The sequence below is a fragment of the Callithrix jacchus genome, chromosome 2, assembly GCF_049354715.1.
Source record: "Callithrix jacchus isolate 240 chromosome 2, calJac240_pri, whole genome shotgun sequence".
Classification (NCBI taxonomy): Eukaryota; Metazoa; Chordata; class Mammalia; order Primates; family Cebidae; genus Callithrix; species Callithrix jacchus.
In genome coordinates, this window is record NC_133503.1 from 10,502,028 (window position 1) to 10,529,993 (window position 27,966).

General features: G+C 49.3%; 1 protein-coding gene across 8 annotated transcripts in view; it reads right to left on the reverse strand.

Annotated features, from left to right (window-relative positions):
* Positions 1–27,966, reverse strand: part of HIP1 (huntingtin interacting protein 1) — a 207,594-nt gene that overhangs the window by 59,182 nt on the left and 120,446 nt on the right. For 6 of the 8 annotated variants that reach the window (XM_035280273.3, XM_035280268.3, XM_035280261.3 and 3 more), the window contains exons 2-4: positions 10,680–10,743; positions 4,318–4,460; positions 4,004–4,060 (exon numbers count right to left, since the gene is read on the reverse strand). In XM_035280273.3, coding sequence (XP_035136164.3) covers positions 4,004–4,060; positions 4,318–4,460; positions 10,680–10,743 — 264 coding nt within the window. Of the gene's footprint in view, positions 1–4,003; positions 4,061–4,317; positions 4,461–10,679; positions 10,744–22,455; positions 22,673–27,966 lie in introns of those variants that run through there. The other 2 variants (XM_078355060.1, XM_054247622.2) reach the window with 1 other exon arrangement.

Consider the following 27,966-nt stretch of genomic DNA (forward strand, 5'->3'; position numbering starts at 1 on the left):
GTTGAGGCTGCAGTAAGCCATGATCGTGCCACTGCACTCCAGCCGGGGTGACAGAGTGAGACCGTGTCTCAAACAAACAACAACAATCCCTTGCAAAAAACAAGCAGATTTGAAAAAAAAAAAAAAAAAGAACTTCAGGAAATGAAAACTGTACTAATTGGGCTGAGTGTGGTGGCTCATGCCTGTAATCCCAGCACTTTGAGAGGCCAAGGTGGGTGGATCACCTGAGGTTAGGAGTTCAAAACCAGTCTGCCCAATATGGTGAAACCCCATCTCTACAAAACATACAAAACTAGTTGGGTGTGGTGGTAGGCGCGTAACCCCAGCTGCTTGAAAGGCTGAGGCAGGAGAATCGCTCTAACCTGGGAGGCGGAGGTTGCAGTGAGCAGAGATTGCACCATTATTGCACTCCAGCCTGGGCAACAAAAGTGAAACTCCATCACACACACACACACACACACACACACACACACACACAGAAAGAAAAAGAAAAGAAGAAAACTGTACTAAATGAAATTGAAAATTTTATGGAGAAGTTTAATAACACATTACACCCAACTGGAGAGGAGGCAAACTGAAGGTTAGCGATGATAAAAAAAATTGTCCAGAATACAGCAAAGACAAATAGGTAGAAAAAACTGAAAGAGTGGTTTAGAGACATGAGGGGTAGGATGAGAAAGTCTGACTCATGTCTAGCCAAAATCTGAGAAGGGGCTGGGTGCACTGGCTGACACCTGCGATCCCAACACTTTGGACAGTGTGCCAAGGCTGAGGAGGGAAGATAGCTTGAGGTCAGGAGTTCGAGACCAGGCTGGCCAACATAGTAAAACCCCATCTCTACTAAAAATACAAATATTAGCTGGGTGTGGTGGCGCATACCTATAGTCCCAGCTACTTGGGAGGCTGAGGCAGGAGAATTGCTTGAACCCGGGAGGTGGAGGTGGCAGTGAAACTGAGCAACAAAGTAAGACTCAAAAAAAAAAAAAAGGTCTGGGAAGGAAAAGATAGACTGGAACACCGGCACTGCCTCAAGTGACAATGAGACATTTTCACAGTGAACAAAAGACACTAAATCAGCATCCAAAGAATCCAAAATAAATTCACTCCTAGACACATTCTAAGATCTTAAAATCCCCAGATATAAAACACATATTAGCTTCCAAGGAGCAATAGTGTCTCACACCTGACTCCATGAAAATAATCAAAGCCAGAAATCAGGGGAAGGATATCTTGAATAATATCCCCTGTATGCTAAGGGAAAATAACTGTCACCCTAAAACCTAAACCCAGAGAAAATACCTCCCATAAGTGAGGCTGAAATAATGACATTCTCAGTTGGGTGCAGTGGCTCATGCCTGTAATCCCAGCACTTTGTGAGGCCAAGCTGGGCAGATCACCGAAGTAAGGAGTTCAAGACCAGCCTGGCCAACATGGCGAAACCCTATTCGCTAGTAAAAATACAAAAACTAGCCAGTCGTGATGGTGGGCGCCTGTAATCCCAGCTACTCGGGGATTACAACCTCCGCCTCCCAGGTTCAAGTGATTCTCCTGCCTCAGCCTCTGAGTAGCTGGCAGAGGTTGCAGTGAGCTGAGATTGTGCCAGTGCGCTGTGGCCTAGGCAACAGAGTGAGACGCTATCTCCAAAAATAAATAAATAAACATAATAATAATAATAAAAAGGACATTCTCAAATAAGCAAACACAGTGTTAGCCACCAGTAGACTCTCATTACAGAAGTTCTAAAAGAAATAATTCAGGCAGAAAGAAAGTGTTTTCAGATGGAAAATCTATGGATAACACTGAATAAAACAAGTAAAATGAAACAATAAGTTACAGGGTTTAAAGATAAACAACCAAAACCAAAATACATGGTTATACTAACATATAAATTGAAGGACTGAATGGAACTAAAGTATTATAAAGTCTTTGTGTTATATAGAAAACAAAGATATGAAAGGCAGATGTAGGTAAACCAAGCAAGCATTTTGTAATTATTAGAGAACATACCAAAAACAAAAAAGTAGATTTGTTTTTTAACCTCTCAAATAGTAATGAGGAAACAAACAGAATGAGAAAAAAACACCCAGCCCATCCAAAAGAAGGCAAGGAATGAGAGAAATAGAAGCAGAGCAGACAGGACAGATAGCATAAAATAAAATGGGAGAGAGATAAATCTAAACATATCATGTATCATAATAAATGTAAATGGGCTAAATGCCCAGTTAAAAGACAAAGACTACCATTCTGAATTAAAAACAACAACAAACCACACAAAATCCAACCAAATGTTATTTATAAATGTTATTTCTAAAATATAAAAATACATGAATGCTTAAAGTAAAAAGATGGAGAAATATATACCAGGCAAATTCTACCAAAAAGGAAAATTACCTAAGCTTTACATGTTACAGGGAAAGTTTTCTAGCACACTGCTGGGCAATCTGGGAACAACTCTCAACTTTGTTCTGGTACTAGTATTATGACCTGAGGAAAAGCTGCTTCCCTTTCTGGGCCTGTGTTTCCTCACCTATGATAGGTAGATAGGACTACACAGTTGCCAACACTTTGTAAGTGCAGACAGATACAGGTAAGACTGTGCAAAAAGGCTAAAGTAGTAGTTCTCAACCGGTAGAGGCAGAAGAACATATCAGAGTCAGAGAAGGAGACTTTTTTAGTTCTTTCCTTTCTGAGATAAGAGTCTTGTTCTGTAGCCCAATCTCAGCTCACTGCAACCTCTGCCTCCCAGGTTCAAGTGAGTCTCCTGCCTCTCAAGTAGCTGCGATTATAGGCACATACCACCACGCCTGGCTAATTTTTGTATTTTTAGTAGAGACAGGGTTTTACCACGTTGGCCAAGCTGGTCTCAAACTCCTAACCTCAGGTTACCTTCCTGCCTCGGCCTCCCAAAGTGCTAGGATTACAGGCATGAGCCACTGCACCTGACCAAGGGAGAGTCTTCAAAATGCAGATTAGCCCTCTCTACATACACATCCCTGGACATCAGAATATGGGGTGATTGGGGCGTGTGTACAGAAATGCTCGTTTCCTTCAACTGTGGTATTGCCACCTACCTCCTCCCGCATCCTAAAGCACTGAGGATCCCTAAATGGGAAAGAAAACTCTCTGGCATTAAGAATTGGGTATGCTTCTTGCTGCCATATCTTGTTAAAAAAAAAAAAAAAAAAAAAGAAGAATAAAAAAAGAATTGGGTATGCTTGGTCGAGCGAGATGGCTCACGCCTGTAATCCCAGCACTTTGGAAGGCTGAGGTGGGTGGACCACAAGGTCAGGAGATGGAGACCATCCTGGCCAATATGGTGACACCCCGTCTCTACTAAAAATACAAAAAGTAGCTAGGCATGGTGGTGGACACCTGTAGTCCCACCTGCTCAGGAAGCTGAGGCAGGAGAATCACTTGAACCCGGGAGATGAGCCAAGATCGCGCCACTGCACTCCTCCTTGGGTGACAGAGCAAGACTCTGTCTCAAAAAAGAACTGGGTATGCTACTTCTAATTCTCAATGCACTGTGACTCCAAAGGGACCAGTGGAAGAAGAGAAGAAGCAGGAACTGTGGGCTGGGCACAGTGGCTCATGTGTGTGATCCCAGCAATTTGGGAGGCTGAGGTGGGAGGACTGCTTGAGGCCAAGAGTTCAAGACCAGCCTGGGCAGCATAGCAAGACCCCGTCTCTACCAAACAAGAAAGAAAGGAAAAAAAAGCAGGAACCATGGCAGTGTAACTACTGCTGAGGAATCCCAATGCCTGGACAGCTTTGTGACATGAATTTCCATTGGCAGGAGAAGTTCCCAGGCCCTGAAACTTTCTTGAAGACTATGGATATCATGGTACTCTTTGGGGGCATTCTTAGTCCCTCCCTGATGCTCATGGAGAAATCCTCAACAAGCTGAAGGAGATGAAGCCATTTCATTCTCCAGTCCTTGCTCTGCAGCCTCTGGGGAAGGAGAGGAGGTGCAGGTGGCTCCTGGGTTCATATTCAAACTCACCCACATCCTGCTCATGTCACTCAGTTCATTTCTGTATCTCAGAGAGTCCTTCAGGACCTGCAGAGGGGAAGGAACAGGCCGTGAGAGAATGGAGAAGGAAGGAGAGACAAAGTGAAGGAGGATGGAGAGAGGCGGAGGTGAGGCTGGGGCAGGAGGACAGGCTGATGGGAGAGAGCTCACCCACCTCTAATGGGAACCCAAAGGCCAGGAGAAGGGGGCAGTGTGGGAGAGGACAGCAGCCTCTGTGGCCCAGGTGGTCACTTTCCCCACAAGCATCCCTGGCTCCCTGCCACCGTACAGTCTCAGGAACTCACGTTCGGGTGTCCATCTCGGAGGAGTTTGTGGAACACATGGCAGAACTTCCAGCAGAGCACTGCGTTGCTAGACAGAGGCAGGCGATTGACGACAGACCAAAAGGTCTGTGCCCCTTTCTCATGGTGGGTGCCCAGTATGCACGGTAAGGGGGGGTTATGGAAAACAATGACATGGGCCCTGCCTCCTGGGGGCCAGTCTGCATCCAGCCACTGCAGGGGGTCACGCCCGCACCCCACCGCTGCAGGGGATCACGCCCGTACCCAGCCGCTGCAGGGGACCGAGCAGTTGTGCAAGCCATGGTTGGCAGTGACTTGGAGGGAGTGCCGCTCAGATCTAAAATACCACAGAACTGTATGTTCATTCTGGGAGTTTTAGGGCAGATGGCAATACTTGTTTTAATAAAATCCACTTGATTAGACAATTTCTCAAGATGGAAGTATCTTTTCCTAATTTGCACAAATGCCCTGCAGGCCAGGGTAGTACCGGGCTGCCCTTTCTGTGAGAATGCTGAGTTGGTTATAGGTCCCTTGGGAATAACTACAGCTATTTGCTGCGGTGGTTGAGATAGGGTCTTGCTCTGTCGCCAGACTGGAGTGCAGTGATATGATCATAGCTCACTGTAACCTCAAGCTCCTGGGTTCAGGCAATCCTCCTACCTCAGCCTCCTAAGTAGCTGGGGCTATAGGTATGCACCACTATGCCTGGATAAGTTAAATTTTTGGTAGAGATCTTGCTATGTTGCCCAGGCTGGTCTCAAGCTCCTGGCCTCAAGCAATCCTCCCCTTTTGGCCTCTCAAAGTGCGGGGGTTACAGGTATGAATCACTGTGCCTGGTCTTACGACACCTAACTTTTTAACAGCACTTGAACGGCTGGGCACAGTGGCTCACACCTGTAATCCCAGCACTTTGGGAGGCCGAGGCAGGTGGATCACCTAAGGTCAGGAGTTTAAGACTAGCCTGGCCAACATGGTAAGACCCCGTGTCTACTAAAAACACAAAAAATTAGCTGGGTGTGGTGGCGGGCACCTGTAATCCCAGCTACTCAGGAGGCTGAGGCAGGAGAATCGCTTGAACTTGGGAGGCAGAGGTTGCAGTGAGCTGAGATTGCGCCACTGCACTCTGGGCGACAGAGCAAGACTCCATCTCTATATAAATAAATGTCCATCTGGCCTCACATGACCTTAAGTTCAGCATCCAGATCTCTGTCATTAGTGAGCCCTTTTTGGAGCGAGGAATTTCCACTTGTCTTTTGTAATTGTGTATTTCCACACGATTCAGTAACTGGGCACTACCAACTGTAAGGCCAACTCTGTGCCCGGAACGTTAAGCTTTCCTCAGCAAGGCTCAGGTCTCAAGCGCAGTGCCATTTAGGGCAGAAAGACTCGCCTCAGGTAGGAAACAAAATGACTCACTCAGAGCACATGTTATTTTGGTTCTGAGCTGGAAGATACCACAAAGTTTCTTTCCCTGATGACATTTGCATTGAGAGAGGGGTGGGCTTGGACAGATATTTGGGTCTGGAAGCTAAAGTCAGCTTTTGGTGTAAGAGTGTTTCTTTTCCTTTCTTCTTTTCTTTTCTTTTCTTTCGAGACAGGGTCTTGCTCGGTTGCCCAGCCTAGAGTGCAGTATGGCACGATCTTGGCTCACTGCAGCCTCCGCCTCTCAGGTTCAAGTGTTTCTCGTGCCTCAGTCTCCCAGTAGCTGGGATCACAGGCATGTGCCACCATGCCTGGCTAATTTTTGCATTTTTAGTAGAGAAGGGGTTTTGCTGTGTTGCCCAAGCTGGTCTCGAACTCCTGGCCTCAAGAGATCTGCCCCACTTGGCCTCCCAAAGTTCTGGGCATGAACCCCCCATGCCCGGCCTTGGTGTAGGAGTGATTTCTGAAATAATTTTTGGTTCCACCTAAAGTACAGCCCTTACAGACTGCAGGAAGCAGTGAGGAGAGACTGGCAGCCCCCAGCCTCCCCGCACTCACTTCTCCCAGCAAACAGGGCTTACTTTTCCTGAAAGCAGCCTCCTAAACAGAGCTAGCCAGACACCCTGGCTTTATTTTATTAAATTTAAATTACTTTACTTAATTTATTTTTTAGAGTCTCCTTCTGTTGCTCAGCCTGGAATGCAGTGGTGAAATATAGTTCATTGCAGCTTCCAACTCCTGGGCTCAAGTGACCCTCCCTACTCAGTCTCCCAAGAAGCTGGGACTATAGGCATGCACCATCACACTCAACCAATTTACTTTTTGTACAGAGGGATCTTGCTATGTTGCCCAGGCTGGTCTTGAACTCCTGGAATTATCTGATCCTCCTGCCTTGGTCTCCCAAAGTGCTGGGATTACAGATGCAAACCACCGCACCTGGCTGAGACACCCTGACTTTCAAATGGTCAAGGGGACCTTCCTGGCATTCTTTCACATTCTAAGCATTTTTATGCCCCAGTTACGTGTCAAAGACTGTAAAATGCATTCAGGGAGAAAAAAGAAAGAAAATAAGAAAAATAAGACTCAGTCCCCAGCCCTCCAGGAGTGAATATCAAGGTGGCGGGCCAACCGGTTCAGCATCTGGGCATCTGTTGATAAATGTCTAAGCAGCATTTCTGAAGTCAGACTTCCTAATGCTTATTTACTTTGTATCTAAGGCAGCTGACAGAAGACTCGATAATACATAAAGGGGCTGAGCGCAGTGGCTCATGCCTGTAATCCCAGCACTTTGGAAGGCCCAGTGGGCGGACTGCTTGAGCTAGCTGGGAGTTCGAGACCAGTCTGGACCACAGCGAGACCCTGTCTCTGTAAGAAATTAGCCAGGCATAATGGTGTGTGCCTACAGTCCCAGCTACTCGGGAGGCTGAAGTGAGCCTCCAACTGATTGTGCCACTGCACTTCAGACTGGGTGACAGTGTGTGACCTACCTCAAAAAAAAAAAAAAAAAAATCTTGGGGATATCTCTAACTAGGCATTTAAAACTCTACTGTATGGAGTTGATTTTTCAACATTTATTCACCGTTTAGAAATCGTGAATCAGAGACTAATGTTAAAGCTGGATTGTTATATCTTTGAAAAAAAAATTTTTTTTTGAGACTGAATTTCACTCTTGTTGCCCAGGCTGGAGTGCAATGGCACAATCTCAGCTCACCGCAACCTTTGCCTCCCGGGTTCAAGTGATTCTCCTGCCTCAGCCTCCCAGGTAGCTGGGATTATAGGTGCCCCCACCATGCCCAGCTAATTTTTGAATTTTTAGTAGGACGGTTCACCATGTTGACCAGGCTGGTCTTGAACTCCTGACCTCAGGTGATCCATTTGCCTCCACCTTCCAAAGTGCTGGGATTACAGGCGTGAGACATTGCACCTGGCCCAAAATCTTCTGTGTTCAACTCCTCGATCAAACAGAAAGTGACGTAAGGCTCATGGAGGCCCCCACTCAAGGTCCCAGAGTGAGCCCAAGAGTTCCAGGACCTTGCAGGATCCCTTCCCTCCTCCCAGGAAGCCGCCCTGGCAGCATGTGACCTGACCTTCCTGCTGCAGGCCTGGCCTCTCTGCCCCCATGTCTTGTCCTGAAGGGCCCAGTGATAACTGTCTCTCCCTTACGCGTATTTTTTTTTTTTATTCAAGATGGAGTCTCGCTCTATTGCTTAAGCTGGAGTCCAGTGACACGATCTCGGCTCACTGTAACCTCTGCCTCCTGGGTTCAAGCAATTCTCCTGCCTCAGCCTCCTGAGTAGCTGGGATTATAGGCATGCGCCACCACGCCCAGCTAATTTTTTGTATTTTGAGTTGAGACGGGGTTTCACCATGTTGGCCAAGCTGGTCTTGAACTCCCAACCTTGTGATCCACCCAGCTTGGCCTCCCAAAGTGCTGGGATTACAGGCGTAAACCACTGGCACCCAGCACCTCACTCATATATCAGATTGATCACAAATTATTAATAGGTCAAGGCTGCGTCATTTCCTCTGAGAAAATCAACTGGGCCATTTAAAATAAAGGCTTTTCTTGGTTTGGTTTGAATCACTGCAAGGGTACGAAACGCGATAGAAGAAAGCAAGGGGCCTGTGTCTTTCTGGGGAAAAGAGAGTAAGATTCAGCTAGGCTTGCTGTAGGGCTAGACTTCTGGGTTAGCCTAGAGAGGTTCCGCAGCCCCCATCCTAAATCCAGCCAAAGCATCTTCCTGCTAACGGTGAGCAGCTTTCCCTCTAGCAAACAGTTCACATGCCACACTAAGCAATGCTGGGCTTCTCTGGCTATCTAACCTGGAGGGTCAGTCGCCTCTATGGGTTTGGGACACGCTTCTCTGTCCCGATGGCTTTGGGACACACTGCTCTGGTCTGCCTCACTGCGGCAAAACCACCAAGAGCCCAGGCAAGGAGGAGCTTCCCACTGCAGACAGAAGTCCAGCCTCCGAGGCTGGGTGTGGTGGCTGATGCCTATAATTCCAGCATTTTGGGAGGTCAAGACAGGAAGATTGGTTGAGCTCTGGAGTTTGAGAACAGCCTGAGCAACATGGTGAAACCCCGTCTCTACTAAAAACACAAAAAACTAGCCAGGGGTAGTGATACACACCTGTGGTCCCAGCTACTTGGGAGGTTGAGGCAGGTGGCTCTCTTGAGCCTGGGAGGCAGAGGTTGTAGTGAGCAGAGATCACACCACTGCACTCCAGCCTGGGTGACAGAGCAAGACTCCGTCTCAACAATGACAACAAAAGAGGCCTGGGGCAGTGGCTCACGCCTGTAATCCCAGCACTTTGGGAGGCTGAGGCGGGCGGATCACGAGGTCAAGAGATCAAGACCATCCCGGCCAACATAGTGAAACCCCATCTCTACTAAAAAATACAAAAATTAGCTGGGCATGATGGCGCACCTGTAATCCCAGCTACTCAGGAGGCTGAGGCAGAAGAATTGCTTGAATGTGGGAGGCGGAGATTGCAGTGAGTGGAGATGGAGCCAGTGCATTCCAGCCTGGGCAACAGAGCAAGACTGTCTCAAAAAGAAAAAAAGTCTGGACTCCGCTTGCCAGGAACTCCACGTTGCTCTGGCCCAGCAAACGAAGAGTTAAAAGCGTAGCCACCCCCCTGGCAGCCTCTCTCTTTCAGCCTTTGGGGATTACGCTCTCCAGCTCCAGGATCCTGCCACTCAAAGGCAGAGCTCTAGGGATTCACCAGCCAGTACGGTCCTGCCTTTCTACAGAACCACAGGCTGCTCCTATGTGTGGCGGGTTTACCAGAGGGGTTTCAAGTCACCCATTCCCTAATCCACTCCAAGGCTCTTGTCTTCTGTCCTCTGGCATAGATTGAACCTGTTCACGAAGGTAGAGCCCCTGCCTCGGTTTAAGGTCAACCAACCACTGAAGCTAAGAATTTTTTTTCAGCCGGGGGTGGTGACTCATGCCTGCAATCCCAACACTTTAGGAGGCTGAGGCCAGGCGTTCAAGACCAGCCTGGCCAACATGGCGAAACCCTATCCCTACTAAAATTACAAAATTAGCCGGGTGTGGTGGCACATGCCTGTAATCCCAGCTACTCAGGATGCTGAGGCATAAGAATCGCTTGAATCCAGGAGGCGGAGGTGGCAGTCAGCCGAGAACATGCCACTCCCCTCCGGCCTGGGAAACAGAGTGAGACTATCTCAAAAAAGAAAAAAAAAAAAATTCTCTTTTTCTTTCTTTCTTGTTGTTTTTCTGCTTTCGTGCTTAGAAAAGAAGATGGTTATTGATTGTCTCTGTGGGCAAAGAGAGGACCTGGAGGGCTTTGACAGTGGTGAGAACCCCTCTTGACCCTCAGGGAGATCTCTCAGCAGAAAGTGACTGTCAAGTGACTTCAACGTTCTCCAAAGCTTGAGTCGGCCAGATGCGGTGGCTCACTTTGGGATTACAGAGGAGGGAGAATTGCTTGAGGCTAGGAGCTTGAGACCAGCTTGGGCGATGAGCAATACCCCATCTCTACAAAACAGAAAATAAATTAGCCAGGTGTAGTGGTGCACACCTGTAGTCCCAGCTACTCGGGAGGCTGAGACAAGAGGACTGCGTGAACCCAGGAGTTGGAGGCTGCAGTGAATTGTGATTGAGCCACTGCACTCCAGCCTGGGCAACACAGCAAGACCCCATTTGGAAACAGAAAACAAGGAATGCTTTAGTCCTCAAGGAAAGGAGCAGGATCTTTGGCAAATAGAAAGGTCTGGGCTCCACGGCCTCCTTGGCCTCTGCCACCCTGAAGGTCTGTGCTCTCTGGGAAGCTGCCGTCATCAGAAGCTGCAGGGCCTGGCCTGTGCAGGCCTGCCCCTTCCTGGAGCTGAGCAAGGGAGCCTGGCCCTGACCTCAGGCCCCGCAATTTAACCTCCCTCGTGGTCGGTCTTCCAAGCAACATCCGAAAGGATATTTCTGGCGTGTTTTTCCTTTACAGCCACTTCCTGCGTATTAATGGCCTTATTGATGCTGACAGTCTGAAAAACAAGAAGTGGGGAGGGGAAGGAGGACGCGATGAATAAGCCTCTGAGAGCGGCTGAGACCCTCCCAGTTGCCCGCCCCTTTCTCCTCCCCCAGTGATCCTCCCCCCGCCCCACGGGTGGTCGGTCCCTCTGCAGGCGCCCAGCTGGGGGCAGAGGTGGGCAGCACTCCCGGGAGCCAGCTGGCCGGGCTGTCCTGAGGGAGCGGGCACCGCTGCCTGGCATTGGCTGTGCCCAGCTGCTGCTCCCGCCTGCCACTCAGTCCCTTGGCACAACACATGGCAATGAAAGCCCGCACAAAGAGATGCTTTTCAGCCCCCAGGGAAACATTAGTTCTCCGGGGAGCAGGAGGAAGAGGCGCAGAGATCAGGGAGCAACCAGGGAACAAGCGTGGCCCAGGACCCCCCAGCTGCCTCTGTCTCCCCTCTAAACCTTCCCCAGAGCCTTCCCCAGCTGGCCAGCACCGGCATGGCCACTGAGTCTTTGTTTTCCCACACTCTTGGGCATTTTCCAACTCCTAAGCGAATTCCTCGCACTTCCTTAAAGACATCAAAGGACATTAAACATTCCCCCTCAATCCTTTTTAAAATAACCTTTTTTTTTTTTTTTGAGGGGTCTTGCTCTGTTGCCCAGGCTGGAGTGCAGTGGCATGATCTCAGCTCACTGCAACCTCCACCTCCCGGGTTCAAGCAATTCTCCTGCCTCAGCCTCCCAAGTAGCTGAGATTGCAGGTGCATGCTACCATGCCTGGCTAATTTTCGTATATTTAGTAGAGACGGGGTTTCACCATGTTAGCTGGCCAGCTGGTCTCGAAATCCTGACCTGTGGTGATCTGCCCACCCCAAAGTACTGGGATTACAGGGTTTTTTTGTTTGTTTTTGTTTTTTTTACACAGAGTCTTGCTATGTCACCCAGGCTGGAGTGCAATGGCACAATCCCAGCTCACTGCAACCCCTGCCTCCCGCATTAAAGTGATTCTCCTGCCTCAGCCTCCCAAGTAGCTGGGATTACAGGGGTGCACTACCACACCCAAGTAATTTTTGTATTTTTAGTATAGATGGGGTTTCACCATGTTGACCAGGCTGGTCTCGAACTCCTGACCTCAAGCGATCCTCCCGCCTCTGCCTCCCAAAGTGCTGGATTACAGGAGTGAGCCACTGTGCCGGGCTAAATCATAACTCTTTTTAATTTTGCAAAGCACATATCTATAGGAGTACCATTTACACAAACACAGAAATGTGATTATTCCATGTTGGCTGTTTTCTAAAGTACAGATTTTCTCCTTTTTCTGTTTTGATGTCATTCTATCCCTGACCCATATTAAAAACCTGTTATGTGTCACATACATATACCCACACATACACATAAACACCTACATACTGAAGAGGTTACAAAAATTAGATTGTCTTATACAGATTTCTCTACATCTTGCTTTTCTTACTTAAATGTATCTCCTAGAAAATTCTGTAAATGGGGTGCAAAACCCCCTGTTTTTTCAGAGAGATAGGATCTTGTCCTCTCCCCCAAACTGGAGTACAGTGGCACAATCATGGCTCACCCGTAGCCTCCAACTCCTGGGCTCTAGCAATCCTCCTGCCTCAGCCTCCTGAGTATCCACCATGCTCAGTTACTTTCTTTATTTTTAGTAGAGACAAGGTCTCACTGTGTTGCCCAGACTGGTCTCAAACTCCTGGCCTCAAGTAATCCTCCTACCTCAGCCTCCCTCCCAAAGCACTGGGATTACAGGCATGAGCCATTGTGCCCAGCCAGGAATTATCTTTAAAATTTTAGGTGTGATAAATATATTGTGGTTTAATTTTTAAAGAGGTTTTTTTCTAAAGGTTCATACTGAAATATTTACTGGCAAGATGATATAATGTCTAAGATTTACTTCAAATAATCCAGAGAATAAAAAATTTCGTGGCTGATGGTATAGACCTATGGATCAGCAAACCACGGTTACAAGCCAAAACCAGACCAGATTGACACTTGGTTTTGAAAATAAAGCACTTTGGGAGGCCGGGGCGGGTGGGTCACCTGAGGTCAGGAGTTCGAGACCAACCTGGCCAACACGGTAAAACTCTGTCTCTACTAATATACAAAAATTATTCCTTATTTTCAATCTCAGAGAAAAAGAAAAAAAAAACAAAACAAAAATTAGCTGGGCATGGTGGCAGGCGCCTGTAATCCCAGCTACTCAATACTTGGGAGGCTGAGGCAGGAGAATCGCTTGAACCTGGGAGGCAGAGGTTGCAGTGAACCGATATCCCACCATTGCACTCCAGCCTGGGCAAGAGAGCAAGACTCCCTCCCAAAAAAGTAAAGAAAGAAACAAAGCTTATTACAATTCCTGACCTCAAGTGATCTGCCTGCCTCAGCCTCCCGAAGTGCTGGGATTACAGGTGTGAGCCACCACAACTGGCCTGACTTTTGTATTTTTAGTAGAGACGGGGGGCTCACCATGTTGGCCAGGCTGATCTCGAACCCTTGACCTCAGGTGATCTGCCCGCCTTAGCCTCCCAAAGTGCTGGGATTACAGGAGTGAGCCACTGCACCTGCCAACTTTTTCTTTTTTTTTTTCAAGAAAGGGTCTTGCTATGTTGTCTGGGCTGGGCTGGACTTGAGCTCCTGGGTTCTGGCAATCCACCTGCCTCAGCCTCTCAAGTAGCTGGAACTACAGCTACACGCCACCACATCCAGCTGCTGGTTTTAAAAATTTTTGACTATGTTCTTAAATCCATGTCTCCTTACATGTTCTCTTCTCCCTACCAGGCTTGACTTAAACAGTATAACCTCTGTTGTGAGATGAATTGTGTACCCCCTCCCCACAAAAAGATATAATCATGTCCAACCCCTTCCCCTGTACCTATGAATATGATCTTATTTGTAAACAGGGCATTTGCAGACGTAATTAGTTAAAATGAGGTCATACTGGAGTAGGGTCATATTAGGGAATGTAATACAACTGGTGCTCCTCGGAGAAGACGTAGGGATCCAGAGACACGCAGGGAGGACGCTGCGTGAAAACAGGCAGAGAAGAGGGATGTGCCTACAAGCCAAGGAATGCCAAGGACAGCCAGTGGCCACGAGAAGCTAGAAGGGATCCTTCCCAGCCAGGTGCAGTGGCTCATGCCTGTAATCACAGCACTTTGAGAGGCAGAGGCAGACAGATCACTTGAGGCCAGGGGTTCGAGACCAGTGTGGCCAAGACAGTTAAACCCTGTTTCTACTAAAAAATACAAAAATTAGCCAGATGTGGTGGCACATGCCTGTAGTCCCAGCTACCAGGGAGGTTGAGGTGGGAGGATCGCTTGAGCCCAGCAGGCAGAGGTTGCAGTGACGGCACCACTGCACTCCAGCCTGGGCGACAGAGCAAAACGCTGTCTCCAAGAAAACAAAAAAAGATGCAAGAAAGAAGTGAAGAGTTCATTCCCCAAACCTCTCCACGAAGCAGTGCTGCTCTCCTATGGAGACACAGTGCTTACAGCTTCTTAACACGCCCTTCCCTGGGCCGTGTCCTCAGCCTCTGCTAACAGAACTGACCCAAGCACTCTCTTCTCTGCACATTTCTCCCAGTGCGTTACAGCCTCTTAAACCATGTTCTTCCCTTGGCACCATGACAATGGCAAAATTCTGGCTGCAGACAGACCCCTGGGCAAAGTCTCCATACTTCCGGAGCCCATAAAGGTTGTCTGCAGTCAGAAAGGACTGACGAGGCACATAAAAACATAGGAGGACAAGAAATCCAAGTCTGTAAGATACTGACCTGGATGTGGTCAATTTCCAGGGGTTTTGGGAGGGCCTGTAAGGAATATGGGCTGTGAGGAAGAGGAGCAAACCAGGTAGTTGGAAATGCTGGAAGTGGGGCTGGATGCAGTGGCTCATGCCTGTAATCCCAGCACCTTAGGAGGCTCAGATGGAAAGATCACTTGAGGCCAGGAGTTCAAGACCAGCCTGGGTAACATAGTGAGACCTCATCTCTACAAAAAAAATTAGCTGGGTATGGTGGTATGCACCTGTATTCCCAGCTACTCTGGAGACTGAGGTGGGAGGATCACTTGAGTGATCCAGGAGTTGGAGGCTGCAGTAAGCTGAGATTGTACCACTATACTCTAGTCTGAGTGATAGAGCAATACCTTGTCTTAGAAAAGAAGGAAGGGAGGAAGAAGGAAGGAAAGAAGGGAGGGAGGGAGGGAGGGAGGGAGGAAAGAAGGAAGGAAGGAAGGAAGGAAGGAAGGAAGGAAGGAAGGAGGAGGGGAGGGAGGAAGGGAGGGAAAAGGGAAGGAGGGAGGGAAGAAGGAAGGAAGAAACAAAGGAAAGAAGGAAGGGAAAGGAAAATGCTAGAAACTGCTTCAGGGCCTCCAGAGAGGACCCATGATGGGTGAGACTTAGATTTACCCTAAAAATATCTGTTCCCAGTGCCTGACCAATTGCTCAAGCTTGTGGCCATTACGAACCTTGCTCACAAAAACATCTTAAAGTAACAAATTTTAAAAATCCTTAAAAATGCCGTTAAGCCACGTAAAATAATATACCATGAGTTTGTAACTACCGATTCTCTGAGTGTGCGTGTATAGCTGAAATCAGGAAAGTTCTGTGCTGTAAGTGTTAAAAAGAGAAAGCTTTTAAACTGAGACACTGCTCGAGGAAGACTTCTGTGGGAAGTCAAAAATTTCCTCTTCAAAGTTTCCTTCTTGTTAAAGAACAAATCATACGCGTGCTAATAACTCTTTGTGAAGCCCTATCCTGTGTAGCTGTGAGACACGCCATGCTTACAGGCACGTAGTACATTCTATGTCCTTGTACTTTAACCAAGATGTCTGTGTTGGACGTGCTCACAGGCGTGTCCCAGCTCTCCCTTGCTTTTACCTGTTAGAAAAGTTGTAAATTGTTAGCCAATCGGGTTTTAGTTTAGACTGCGAGGTCTGGCACCAGCCAATGGAGATCAGACACAGCAGTAAGGACGACCCCAAATGCATAAGGGATAAATATGTTTGCTTTTCCTTTGCTTGTTGTATTCTCATGGCAAGATGGCTGGCGAGGGCGCCCTTCCGGCAGTGCAGGAAGTAAAAAACTAAAAATTGCTTTACTGAGAGGTCCTTTGACTCCGTGCTAATTTCTCTTTGTGGCACCGAGCAACTGTTTCCAGCAACTTCTTAAAGGGAAGGGAGGGCTGACTCTGTTCAGGTGCTGCCCCTGCCATTTACCCACTTCTCTCATGTTCGTCTCATAGAAACGCTGGGGGTGCTTGGGGCTATTGTTCCGAAAGGTGGAGAAACTTGCCGAAGGTCATACTCTTTGGTTCCAAGCCCTGAACGACCACCTGCTATGTACTGTGAAGGGGCTCAGGCTTGCAGGGGACTGGGGCTGGGGTTCTGGACATAGATGACAGGGCTTCCAGGTAGAGGAAGTGCCACAAGTAAAGGCACCAAAGTGGAAAGGCATGGAGCAACCTGAGGGGCGGGCAGTGGATGGGGGAGAAGCCAGAAAGCAGGTGAGGCTGCGTATGGGAGGCTGGTGGGCTTCTGAGTGGCAAGAAGGGATGACAGCAGGTGGAGGAGAATGGGCCAGCAGCAGCAGCAGCTGGAGTGGAGCTGGATGGAGCCTGGAGGTGATAATTCAGGGAGGAGTCTTGCTCTGTTGCCCAAGCTGGAGTGCAACGGCGCGATCTCAGCTCACTGCAACCTTCACCTCCTGGGTTCAAGTGATTCTCCTGCCTCAGCCTCCCGAGTAGCTGGGATTACAGGTCCATGCTACCACACCCGCCTAATTTTTGTATTTTTAGTAGAGATGAGGTTTCACCAGATGATGTTGGCCACGCTGGTCTCAAACTCCTGACCTGAGGTGATCCACCTGCCTCAGCCTCCCGAAGTGTTGGGGTTAAAGGGGTAGGCCACCGTGCCTGGCCACATTTTTATTTAATTTATTATTGTTATTTGGAGACAAGGTCGTGCTCTGTCACCCACGCTGGACTGCAGTGGTGTGATCATCTCACTGCAGCCTCAACCTCCTGAACTCAAGCAATCCTCATATCTCAGCCTCCTGGGTAGCTGGGGGCATGTAGCACTATGCCTGGCTGTTTTTTTTTTTTTTTTTTTTAGTAGAGACAGGGGTCTCACTATGTTGCCTAGGCTGGTCTTCAACTCCTGGCCTCAAGCAATCCTCCCGCTTCAGCCTCCAAAGTGCTGGGATTATGGGTGTAAGCCACCGTGCCTGGCCAGAAGCTACTTAATAGCATAAAAGTACAGGAAAAGGCCAGGCGCAGTGGCTCAAGCCTGTAATCCCATCACTTTGGGAGGCCGAGGCGGGTGGATCACGAGGTCAACAGATCGAGACCATCCTGGTCAACATGGTGAAACCCCGTCTCTACTAAAAATTACAAAAAATTAGCTGGGCATGGTGGCACGTGCCTGTAATCCCAGCTACTCAGGAGGCTGAGGCAGGAGAATTGCCTGAACCCAGGAGGCGGAGGTTGCGGTGAGCCGAGATCGCGCCATTGCACTCCAGCCTGGGTAACAAGAGCGAAACTCCATCTCAAAAAAAAAAAGTACAGGAAAAATGGAACCAAAATGAAAGATGTGAAAATGGAAGCGTAAGATGAATTTTAGTAGGACTGGCAGATAGGAGCTCCAGGTTACAGGAGACTGCAGAGGCATGCATCCATGATGCCTCCAAGATGATGCAGAGACTCTGGGAGGCCGAGGTGGGCAGATCACCTGAGGCCAGGAGTTCGAGACCAGCCTGGCCAACATGGTGAAACCCCGTTTCTACTAAAAATACAAGAATTAGCCAGGTGTGGTGGTACATGCCTGTAATCTCAGCTACTCAGGAGGCTGAGGCAGGACAATTGCTTGAACCTAGGAGGTGGAGGTTGCAGTGAGCTGAGATCCTGCCATTGCACTCCAGCCTGGACAACAGAATAAGACTCTGTCTCCAAAAAAAAAGATGATGCAGAGGCTCTGGACCTAGACAGGGAGAGGGTAACAGCAGGGGCCACAGGCTGGGGAGACACTGAAAGAAAAGGACCTGAAGAATTGGTGAGATCAGGTGGCTCTTGGGTAAGAAAGAGCCATTTTTAAAAGAATGAGAAAGTGAACTAGTGATTAACAATGATGATAATCAAGTGGACGGCCGCTAATGAGTGCTTCGGCCAGGCCCCTTTGAACGAATTATCTTATGTAAAGTCTCACAACTCTGCAACCTATCAGTAGGTGCATATCAGTATGAATCAGCTCCATTCTGCAGATGAGGAAACCAAGGTACCTAAGAGCTCTTAGGCCTGGAAATGCTAAGTAAGTCTGGCTGGGGCGGCTCATGCCTGTAATCCCAGCACTTTGGGAGGTTGAGGCTGGAGGATTGCTTGAGGCTAGGAGTTTGAGACCAGCCTGGGCAATATAGCAAGACCCCCATTTCTATATAAAAAATTTTTTTTAAATATCCAGGTGTGGTGGTCCACACCTGTAATCCCAGTACTTTGGAGGCTTAGGTGGGAGGATTACTTAAGACCAGGAGTTTGAGAACAGCTGGAGCAACATAGTAAGACACCATCTCTACAAAAAAAAAATTTTTGTTTGGAGACAGAGTCTCACTCTGTTGCCCAGGCTGGAGTGCAAAGGTGCAATCTCGGCTCACTGCAACCTCCACCTCCTGGGTTCAAGCAATTCTCCTACCTCAGCCTCCTGAGTAGCTGGGACCATAGGTGCCCACCACCATGCCCAGCTAATTTTTTTTTCCTTTTTGAGACAGAGTATTGTTTTGTTGCCCCGGCTGGAGTGCAGTGGCACGATCTCAGCTCACCACAACCTCTGCCTCCCAGGTTCAAGCGATTCTTCTGCCTCAGCCTCCAAGTAGCTGGTACTACAGGCGCTCACCACCACACCCACCTAACTTTTTCTATTTTTGTTTTAGATGGAGTTTCACTGTGTTAGCCAGGATGGTCTCCATCTCCTGACCTAGTGAACTGCTCACCTCGGCCTCCCAAAGTACTGGGATTACAGGCGTGAGCCACCCCACCCAGCCTAATTTTTATATTTTTAGTAGAGGCAGGGTTTCGCCATGTTGGCCAGGCTGGTCTCAAACACCTGACCTCAAATGATCCACCCACTTTGGCCTCTAAAAGTGCTGGGATTACGAACATGAGCCACCATGCCCAGCCTTAAAAAAAAAATTAAATTAGCCAAGTGTCGTGGCTCATGCTTATAGTCCCAGCTACTTGGGAGACTGAGGCTAGAGGATCACTCGAGCCCAGGAGTTTCAGGCTGCAGTGAGCCATGATCACGCCACTGCACTCCAGCCCGGGGGCCAGAGTGAGACCAAGTCTCTAAAATAAATGAATACAAATGAAAAAGAGAACTGCTAAGTAAACTATCCAGGCCCGCCCCAACAGCAAGTATAAGGTGGGGTTTCAGACTTGGCAGTGACCGTGCCGCTCAGGCTCAGGATCACAACCTCGGCACTAGACAAGGCCGTCTACACCACAGAGACACAATCAGAATCCACAGACTGGAAAAATCCAGTAGGTATAAAGGAAGTTTTCCATACTTAGGCCTAAACTCACAGGCACAGGAGCAGTGCTTGTGAAAATAATTAAGGTGTTTCATTTGGCTGCTAACTTAATATTAACAAGTGATATAGTTGATGAACATGCAAGTCTGATCTCTCTGGATGCATTAAAAGGAGTATAGTGTTTAGAATGAGGGAGGATATGGTTCCAGTTCTCTACACGTATCAGGCCATGCGTGAAACACTATTCAGTTTCAGGCTTTCTACATTATGAAGGAAACTAACAAGCTGGACCATTTCCAAAAAGAGTGACCTGAACTGAAATGGACTTAAGATCTGAAGAAAATTTAGAGAAATATCAATATTCTGAAGCATGATCATCTGGAAGCAGGAAAAACTCCAGAGGCTTGAACCTAGGCCAATGGGTAGAAGTCCAGAGAGGCAGTTTCTGGATGAACCTAATCAAAGCTGTCTCATGAAAGCAAGTTCCTCATTATTAGAAACACACATGCAGAGAAGAGGCAACTTTTACCCTGGGTTATTGTGGAAAAGATGGACAGGCTCAGATTACATTAGATGACTTCTAGGTCTCTTCCCATTTTTAGACTCTGAAAAGGCCTGTGGGATGACAAAACGCTCTGGATATTAGGCCGAGGAACTGTGATCTGATGGGTACTGGGGATCCACAGAAGGCTCTTGAGCAGGGGAGAAACCTGATACAAATGTCCCTCTCCATCCTCCTGAAAGTTACTTCTCCAGTGCACTAAGGAAAGTAGCGAACACCCTGGGAGCCGCCGCCCCCCAGTGTAACTCCAGTGCAACTGACAAGAGCCTGGTCTAGCACTGGCTGTGGTAAGAAGTTTCTTCCCAAACCAGCGGCTACATGCCGTCTGTAAGCGCTGCCTGAGCTTGCCAGGACTGTCCCACACCCTTCTCCTGCAGCTCTGGGGGGCTCACAAGAGCTCTCAGGCACTGTCATCACTGTGCCCAGGTTCCCTGTGCAACACTTCATCCTAGTAGCTGTACCCACAAGGCAGAGTCCCCTCCCATTGCCCAGCCTGTGGCAAGGCTTCCTGGGGCTTGTTTTGGGTTCTAAGGCTAACTGTGGGTCCTCCAGGGGGCTGGGGAATGTCAGACACTGAGAGGTTTCCAGGGCGGAGGTTCCCTGCCAGAACAGTTTCCTGTGGCTTACTAACACTGTGTACCACCTCTCCACCCCACCCCCCCTTGTACACACCCCCTCTTCTTTCTACTTCTCAAACCCTGACCTTCTTCAAGCTCACACCCAATGGCACCTTTTTAAAAGACTTACCAAGCTACTCAGACCAACAATATATTTTTCTCTCCCTTCCTTCCTTCCTTCCTTCCTTCCTTCCTTCCTTCCTTCCTTCCTTCCTTCCTTCCTTCCTTCCTTCCTTCCTTCCTTCCTTCCCTCTCTCCCTCCCTCCCTCCCTCCCTCCCTTCCTCCCTCCCTCCTTCCTTCCTTCCGTCTTCCCCCTTTTTTTTGAGAGAGAGTCTTGCTCTGTCACCCAGGCTGGAGTGCAGCGGTGCGATCTCATTTCATTGCAACCTATGCCTCCTGGATTCAAGCGATTCTCTGGAGTAGCTGGAATTACAGGCCCATACCACCATGCCCGGCTAATTTTTGTATTCTTAGGAGAGATGAGGTTTCACCATGTTGGCCAGGCTGGTCTTGAACTCCTGACCTCAGGTAATCCACCTGCCTCAGTCTCCCAAAGTGCTGGGATTACAGGAGTGAGCCCTCGTGCCCAGCCTTTTTTTTAAGAGACAGGGTCCTGTTCTGTCACCCAGGCTGGAATGCAGTGATGGAATCATAGCTTACTCCAGCCTTGAACTTCTGGGCTCAAGTGATCCTCCAGCCTCCGTCTCCTGAGTAGCTGGGACTTACAGGCATGTGCCACCACACCCACCCAGCTAATTTTTCGTATATTCTGTAGAGATGGAGTCTCCCTATGCTGCCCAGGCTGGTCTTGAACTCCTAGGCTCAAGTGACCCTTCCCCCACAGCCTCCCAATGTGCTGATATAACAGTTGTGATCCACTGCACCTGGCCTTTCTTTTCTTTTTTGAATTCCTATTTCTCTCAATACGTTTGACATTGAGCATTACCTTCCCTCTCTACCCAGACTAGAATCCCAAGGGCAGGGACCCTGCTTCTCTTTCCCCATAGGCCCACAGTTTTGAAGGCAGGTCATAAGTCCACAAATCATCAGGACTGGCTGCTTCCTAGCACTCCATCTAAAGCACACCAGGTAGAAGCCAAGCATAACGGCTCATGCCTGTGATCCCAGCACTTTGAGGGGCCAAGGCAGGACGATCTCTTGAGCCCAGGAGTTGGAGACCAGACTGGGCAACACGGTAAGATCCCATCACTATCAAAAAACTTATTTATTTATTTTTAGATGAAGTCTCACTCTGTCACCCAGGCTGGAGTGCAGTGGTGTCAGCTCGGCTCACTGAAACCTCTGTCTCCCAGGTTCAAACGATTCTCCTACTTTAGCCTCCCAAGTAGCTGGGATAACAGAGGCATGCCACCACGTCCAGCTAATTTTTATATTTCTTTTTAGTAGAGACAGGGTTTCACCATGTTGGCCAGGCTGGTCTTGAACTCCTGGCCTCAAGTGATCCACCTGCCTCAACTTCCCAAAGTGCTGGAATTACAGGCATGAGCCACCGCGCCTGGCCAATAAAAATTTTTTAGAGAGTCCCAGGTAGGCCAGGCACAGTGGTCCAGGTCTGTAATCCCAGCACTTTGGGAGGCTGAGGTGGGTGGATTACTTGAGCTCCGGAGTTCAAGACCAGCCTGACCAACATGGCGAAACACCACCATCTGTACCAAAAATACCAAAAGTGGCCACACATGGTGATGTGCGCCTGTAATCCCAGCTACTTGGTAGACTGAGGCAGGAAAATCACTTGAACCAGGGAGGTGGAGGCTGCAGCAAGCTGAGATTGCACCACTGCACTCCAGCCTGGGTGACAGAGTGAGACTCCCCGTCAAAAAAAACAAGTCTCAGGTGTGTGATTCACAGTCTCTTAAGAAAATCCACTCCCTTCTCCTCCCGGCCCCAGACTCTCGGAAAGGACATCGTTTGCTTCTGTACTGTCCCCCTGGCCCCTCCACAGGCCAATGCCTGGCGGCCCCTCCCACCCCCGAGGGTGGGCAGTGTGGGGCTCAGCGTCTCACCTCTGGAGGGGGCTCTGGGTTAGGGAACATCCTCTGAGAACAGGCTGTTCTCCGGACTTCCCTGGAGTCACACAGGACCTAAGACCAAGCCGTGTCTCCCCTGAAAGGGCGGCATTGTCCACTGCTTCCTGACCCAGCAGGGCCTCGTGTCCCAGGCTGGTTCCGGAGAGCCAATTACCAGCAGGCACCGCAGGAAGGGCGCCTTTCTCCCAGCCTCTCTTCCTCCCTCCCCAGCACTCCCTGTCCTCCGCTGGCCTAGGACAGCCCAGCCAGGCGGTGGCCAATGGGAAACCCTCTGGCCTTGCTTGTGTGGCGAGTGGGGCTGGGCCTGGCCTGTGGGGCCAACTGGGCACTGTCCGGTCTCAACACACAGCTCTTGGCAGGAGTCCAACCCGCGGGCTGCCAAGGCCAGGCTGGCTCAAAAAGGTCCCATGGCAGGAGCTGGCACAGGGATGTGCCCCAGGTGGGGGTGGCAGGTCCCCAGGCAAGGGGCCAGGGAAGGACAACCTGAGAACAGGCAGCCCAGATGGGAAAGAAGGGCAAAAGAAAGGCAGAGGAGGCCGGGTGTAGTGGCTCCACCTGTAATCCCGGCACTTTGGGAGGCCGAGGCGGGTGGATCACCCGAAGTCAGGAGCTCGAGACCAGCCTGGCCAACATGATGAAACCCTGTCTCTACTAAAAATACAAAATTAGCCAAGCGTGGTGGTGCGTGCCTGTAATCCCAGCTACTCAAGAGACTGAGGCAGGAGAAATGCTCCAACCCAGGAGGCAGGGGTTGCAGTGAGTCAAGATTGTGGCACTGCATTCCAGCCTGGGAGACAGAGCGAGGCTATGTCTCAAAAAATAAAATAAAATAAAATAAAATAAAATAAAATAAAATAAAATAAAAGAGGGGCCAGGTGAGGTGGTTCACACCTGTAATCCCAGCACTTTGGGAAGCTGAGGTGGCTGGATTACCTGTGGTCAGGAGTTCAAGTCCAGCCTGGCCAACACGGTATAACCCTGTCTCTACTAAAAATACAGGAAAAAAATTAGCCAGGTGTGGTGGTGGGCACCTTCAATCGCAGCTACTCAGGGGGCTGAGGCAGGAGAATCACTTGAACCTGGGAGGCAGAGGTTGCAGTGAGCTGAGATTGCACCACTGCACTCTAGCCTGGGCAACAAGAGTGAAACTCTGTCTCTAAAAATAAATAAAATTTAAAAATAATAAATAAATAAACAGAAAGGCAGAGGAAAGAAATAAGAAGTGCAAGGAGGGAAGGAGGCATTTGCTCAGGGAAAAGCACAGGTTATCCTCCCACCCCTCCCCGCCGGTCCAGCAGCCTCAGTGATGGCCTCCCACCTTGGGGACCGGGAACGGGAAACGGCAATACCTCCAGCGTCAAGTGTTGCAAACTTTCAGTAAACAGACCAGAGGAGTGGACCAATTAACACCTGAGATTTGGCCAGGACCCCCAGCCTGCATTTCTGCGATGGCTTCTAGGATCCACCAACCAAATTCATCCCACTCAGGGCAGAAAGAATCTGCCCCGCAAAAATATTAGCTGGGAGTGGTGGAGCCTGTAATCATAGCTACTCGGGAGGCTGATGCAGGAGGATCACCTGAGCCCAGGAGTTCGAGGCTGCAGTGGGGTATGATGATACCCCTGGACTCCAACCTGGGTGACAGAGGAAGACTGTGTCTCAAAAATACAAAAAGAGAAAAAAACAAAAGAATCTACGCCATGTGCCTGATCCTGAGACGCAGGGCAGAAAGGGGACCTCCGGCCATCAGTTCCACCTGGAGAGTGAGAAGGCTGGCAATGGGAGAAGGCGGTATGAAGTACCTGGGGACAGCGACGGGTCACAAAAGCCAGCCCTAATAGGTCAACTTGGTTGGAAAGAAAAAAAAGAAATAAAAAAAATTTTTTTAAAAAAGGGCCAGGCATGGTGGCTCACACCTGTAATCCCAACACTTTGGGAGGCAGAGGCAGGTGGATCACCTGAGGTCAGAGTTCGATACCAGCCTGACCAACATGGGGAAACCCTGTTTCTACTAAAAATACAAAAATTAGCTGGGCGTGGTGGTGTGTGCCTGTAATCCCAGCTACTCGGGAGGCGGAGATGGGAGAATTGCTTGAACCCGGGGGCAGGGTTTGCAGTGAGCTGAGATTATGCCACTGTACTCCATTTTGGGCAACAAGAGCAAACCTCCACCTCAAATAATAATAATAATAATTTTTTTTTTAAAAAAAGAGGCTATAATCCCAGCACTTTCAGAGGCCAAGGCAGGCAAATCACTTGAGGCCAAGAGTTTAAGACCAGCCTGGCCAATATGGTGAAACCCCATCTCCACTAAAAATACAAAAATCAGTAGGGTAAGGTGGCACACACCTGCAGTCCCAGGTACTGAGGGGACTGAGGTAGGAGGATGAGCCCAGAAGTTTAAGGTTGCAGTGAGCTATGATTGTACCACTGCACTCCGACGTACTAGGTGAGGAAGGAAGGAAGGAGGGAGGGAGGGAGGAAGGAAGGAGGGAAGGAAGGAAGGAGGGAAGAAAGGAGGGAAGGAAGGAAGGAGGGAGAGAGGGAAGAGGGAAGGAAGGAAGGAGGGAGGGAGAGAGGGAGGAAGGAAGGAAGGAGGGAAGGAAGGAAGGAAGGAAGGGAGGGAGGGAGGGACGGAGGGAGGAAGGAAGGAAGGGGCTAGCCACGGCAGGTTGCAGTCCAGGTGGCAACAGCTAAGGTTAAGAGCTGGGACCTTCTGTCTGCGTGAGCGAGGATGACAGGGAGAGTATAGAATCAAATGGAGATCAGGTGAGCCTGGAGAGCAGAGGAACAGGTGAGGCATGGAAAGCCAACACAGCATCCCCCACGGGGAGCCTTCAGTGCTCCTGGAGACTGCTCTGGTCCCAGCTGCAACAGCTGGAATTTGCTGTCCAACATCAGGTTCTTTTTTTTTTTTTTGCGATGGAGGCTTGCTCTGTTGCCTAGACTGGAGTGCTGAGGCGCAATCTCAGCTCACTGCAACCTCCAGCTCCCAGATTCAAGCGATACTCCTGCCTCAGCCTCCAGAGTAGCTGGGATTACAGGCTAATATTCTGTATATTTAGGAGAGACGGGGCTTCACCATGTTGGCCAGGATGGTCTGGAACTCTTGACCTCGTGATCTGCCGCCTCGGCCTCCCAAGTTGCTTGGATTACAGGTGTAAGCCATTGTGCCTGGCCCATCAGGGTCTTTTTAATTATTCTCTTGATCAAAAATAATAATAATAGAGCTGTTGTCACCGGATCAGTGGTAGCAGCAGCAGCTGCTGACCCTCACTTGGTTCTCTTCCTCCTCCCAGGCACTGCACTGGTAATTTGCTTCTCATCCTCCTTTGGGCCCTAGAGGGCTGGAAATCTGAGCCCCTATTTTCCAGAAGCTGCTTGCAAGTAACACAGCCCGTAAGAAGTGAAGCCGGAGTTCAAAGCCAGGTCCAGCTGAGCGCGCCACCTCTCCCACAGCGTGCTTCCTTCTGAAACTCCCAGGATCCAACACAAACCTGCCACCAGCCAACAGCCTCCCCGCTCCGGTCTGCCTCACCTTCTTACCCAGGACAGCCGCCCGCCTTGTTTTTGTTTTTTAAGAGGCAGAGTCTCACCGTGCTGCCCAGGCTGGAGTACACTGGTGCAAACATGGCTCAGTACAGCCTCAGCCTCCTGGGTTCGAGCAATCCTCCCATCCCAGCCTCCCAGGTAGCTGAGATGACAGGTGCATGCCACCGCACCTGGCTCATTTTTAAATATTTTTTGTAGAGATGAGGTTTGCTATGTTGCCTAGGCAGGTCTCAAACTTCTGGCCTCAAGTGATCCTCCTGCCTCTGCCTCCTGAGTAGCCAGGATGATAAGCACATACCACCACACTCAGGTAATTTTTGTAGAGATGGGATTTTACTATGTTGCTTGGGCTGGTCTTAAACTCCTGGGTTCAAGCACTTTGCCCGTCCCAGCCTCCCGAAGTGCTGGGACTACAGGCATGAGCCATGCGCTGGGCCCTAAAATGGTAAATTTTATGGTTTGTATATTTTACCAACACACACACACACACACACACACACACACATGGAATTATAAGGTAGATAAGCCTCAAAAACATGCTACATGAAAGAAGCCAGACGTGAAAGGTGACACAATGTGCGATCCTATTTGTATGAAATGCTCAGAAGGGGCAGATCCACAGAGACAGAGAGCTGACTGGTGGCCACTGGGGTCTGGTAGGAGAGGGACTGGGAAGTGACTCCTTAATGGGTGCGGGTCTCCTGTTGGGGTACTGATAATGTTAGTTGTGCGACAGGGAATGTGCCGAATGCTACTTATACACTTTAATTGCTTACAATAGTGAATTTCATGTAATGTGTATTTTGTCACAATAAGAAAAGTTAAAAAACACTGAGAAATTGATTTTTTTTTTTTTTTTTTTTGAGATGGAGTCTCCCTCTGTTGCCTAGGCTGGAGTGCAAGGGGGCGATCTTTGCTATTTGCAATCTCCACCTCCTGGGTTCAAGCAATTCTCCTGCTTCAGCCTCCTGAGTAGCTGGGATTACAGGCATCCACCAGCACACCCAGCTCATTTTGTATTTTTAGTAGAGATGGGGTTTCACCATGTTGGCCAGGCTGGTCTCAAACTCCTGACCTCAAGTGATCAGGAGTTCGCCTGCTTTAGCCTCCCGAAGTGCTGGGATTACAAGTGTGAGCCACGGTGCCCAGCCTGAGAAAGTGATTTTACTGAATACCTACTATACGCAAGGCAGGGCTGCCATACAGGTTGTAAGACCCTTGGCCATACAACCACAAGAGAGCCTTTTATAGACAGTAATGGACAGCCACGCACCTGCACACAGCTGCCAGGACGCAGGGCACCACACCAAGGGCTGCAAGAGAGCGCACAGATGATAGGAAGTGGATCCTGTGGCCAGGTGTGGCAGCTCATGTCTGGAATCCCAGACAGGAGGCTTACTTGAGGCCAGGAGTTCGAGACCAGCCTGGGCAACACAGTAAGATCCCATCTCTACAAAAATAAAAATTTAGCTGGGTATGGTGGTATACCTGTAGTGCTGGCTACTTGAGAGGCTGAGGCAGGAGGATCACTGGAGCCCAGGAGTTGGAGGCTGCAGCGAGCTATGACTGCGCCACTGAACTCTATCCTGGATGACAGATAGAGACACTGAAGTTAAACAGTCATGTTAGTTTCGCAACAAAAAAGTGGATCTTGTCCTCAAAAGGACAAAGACTGTACTTCTCCTTTCTGTCCTTCCCTTCCTTTCCCTCTGACTGTACTCGCGCCTGTAATCCCAACACTTTAAGAGATCAAGGTGGAGGATCTCTTGAGCCCAGGAGGTAGAGGTCACAGTGAGCCGAGATCGCGCCACTGCACTCCAGCCTGGGTGATACGGCGAGACTCTGTCTCAAAACAAAAAACAAAAACAAACAACAAGAAAAAAACCGGCCAGGTGCAATGGCTCACACCTGCAATCCCAGCACTTTGGGAGGCTG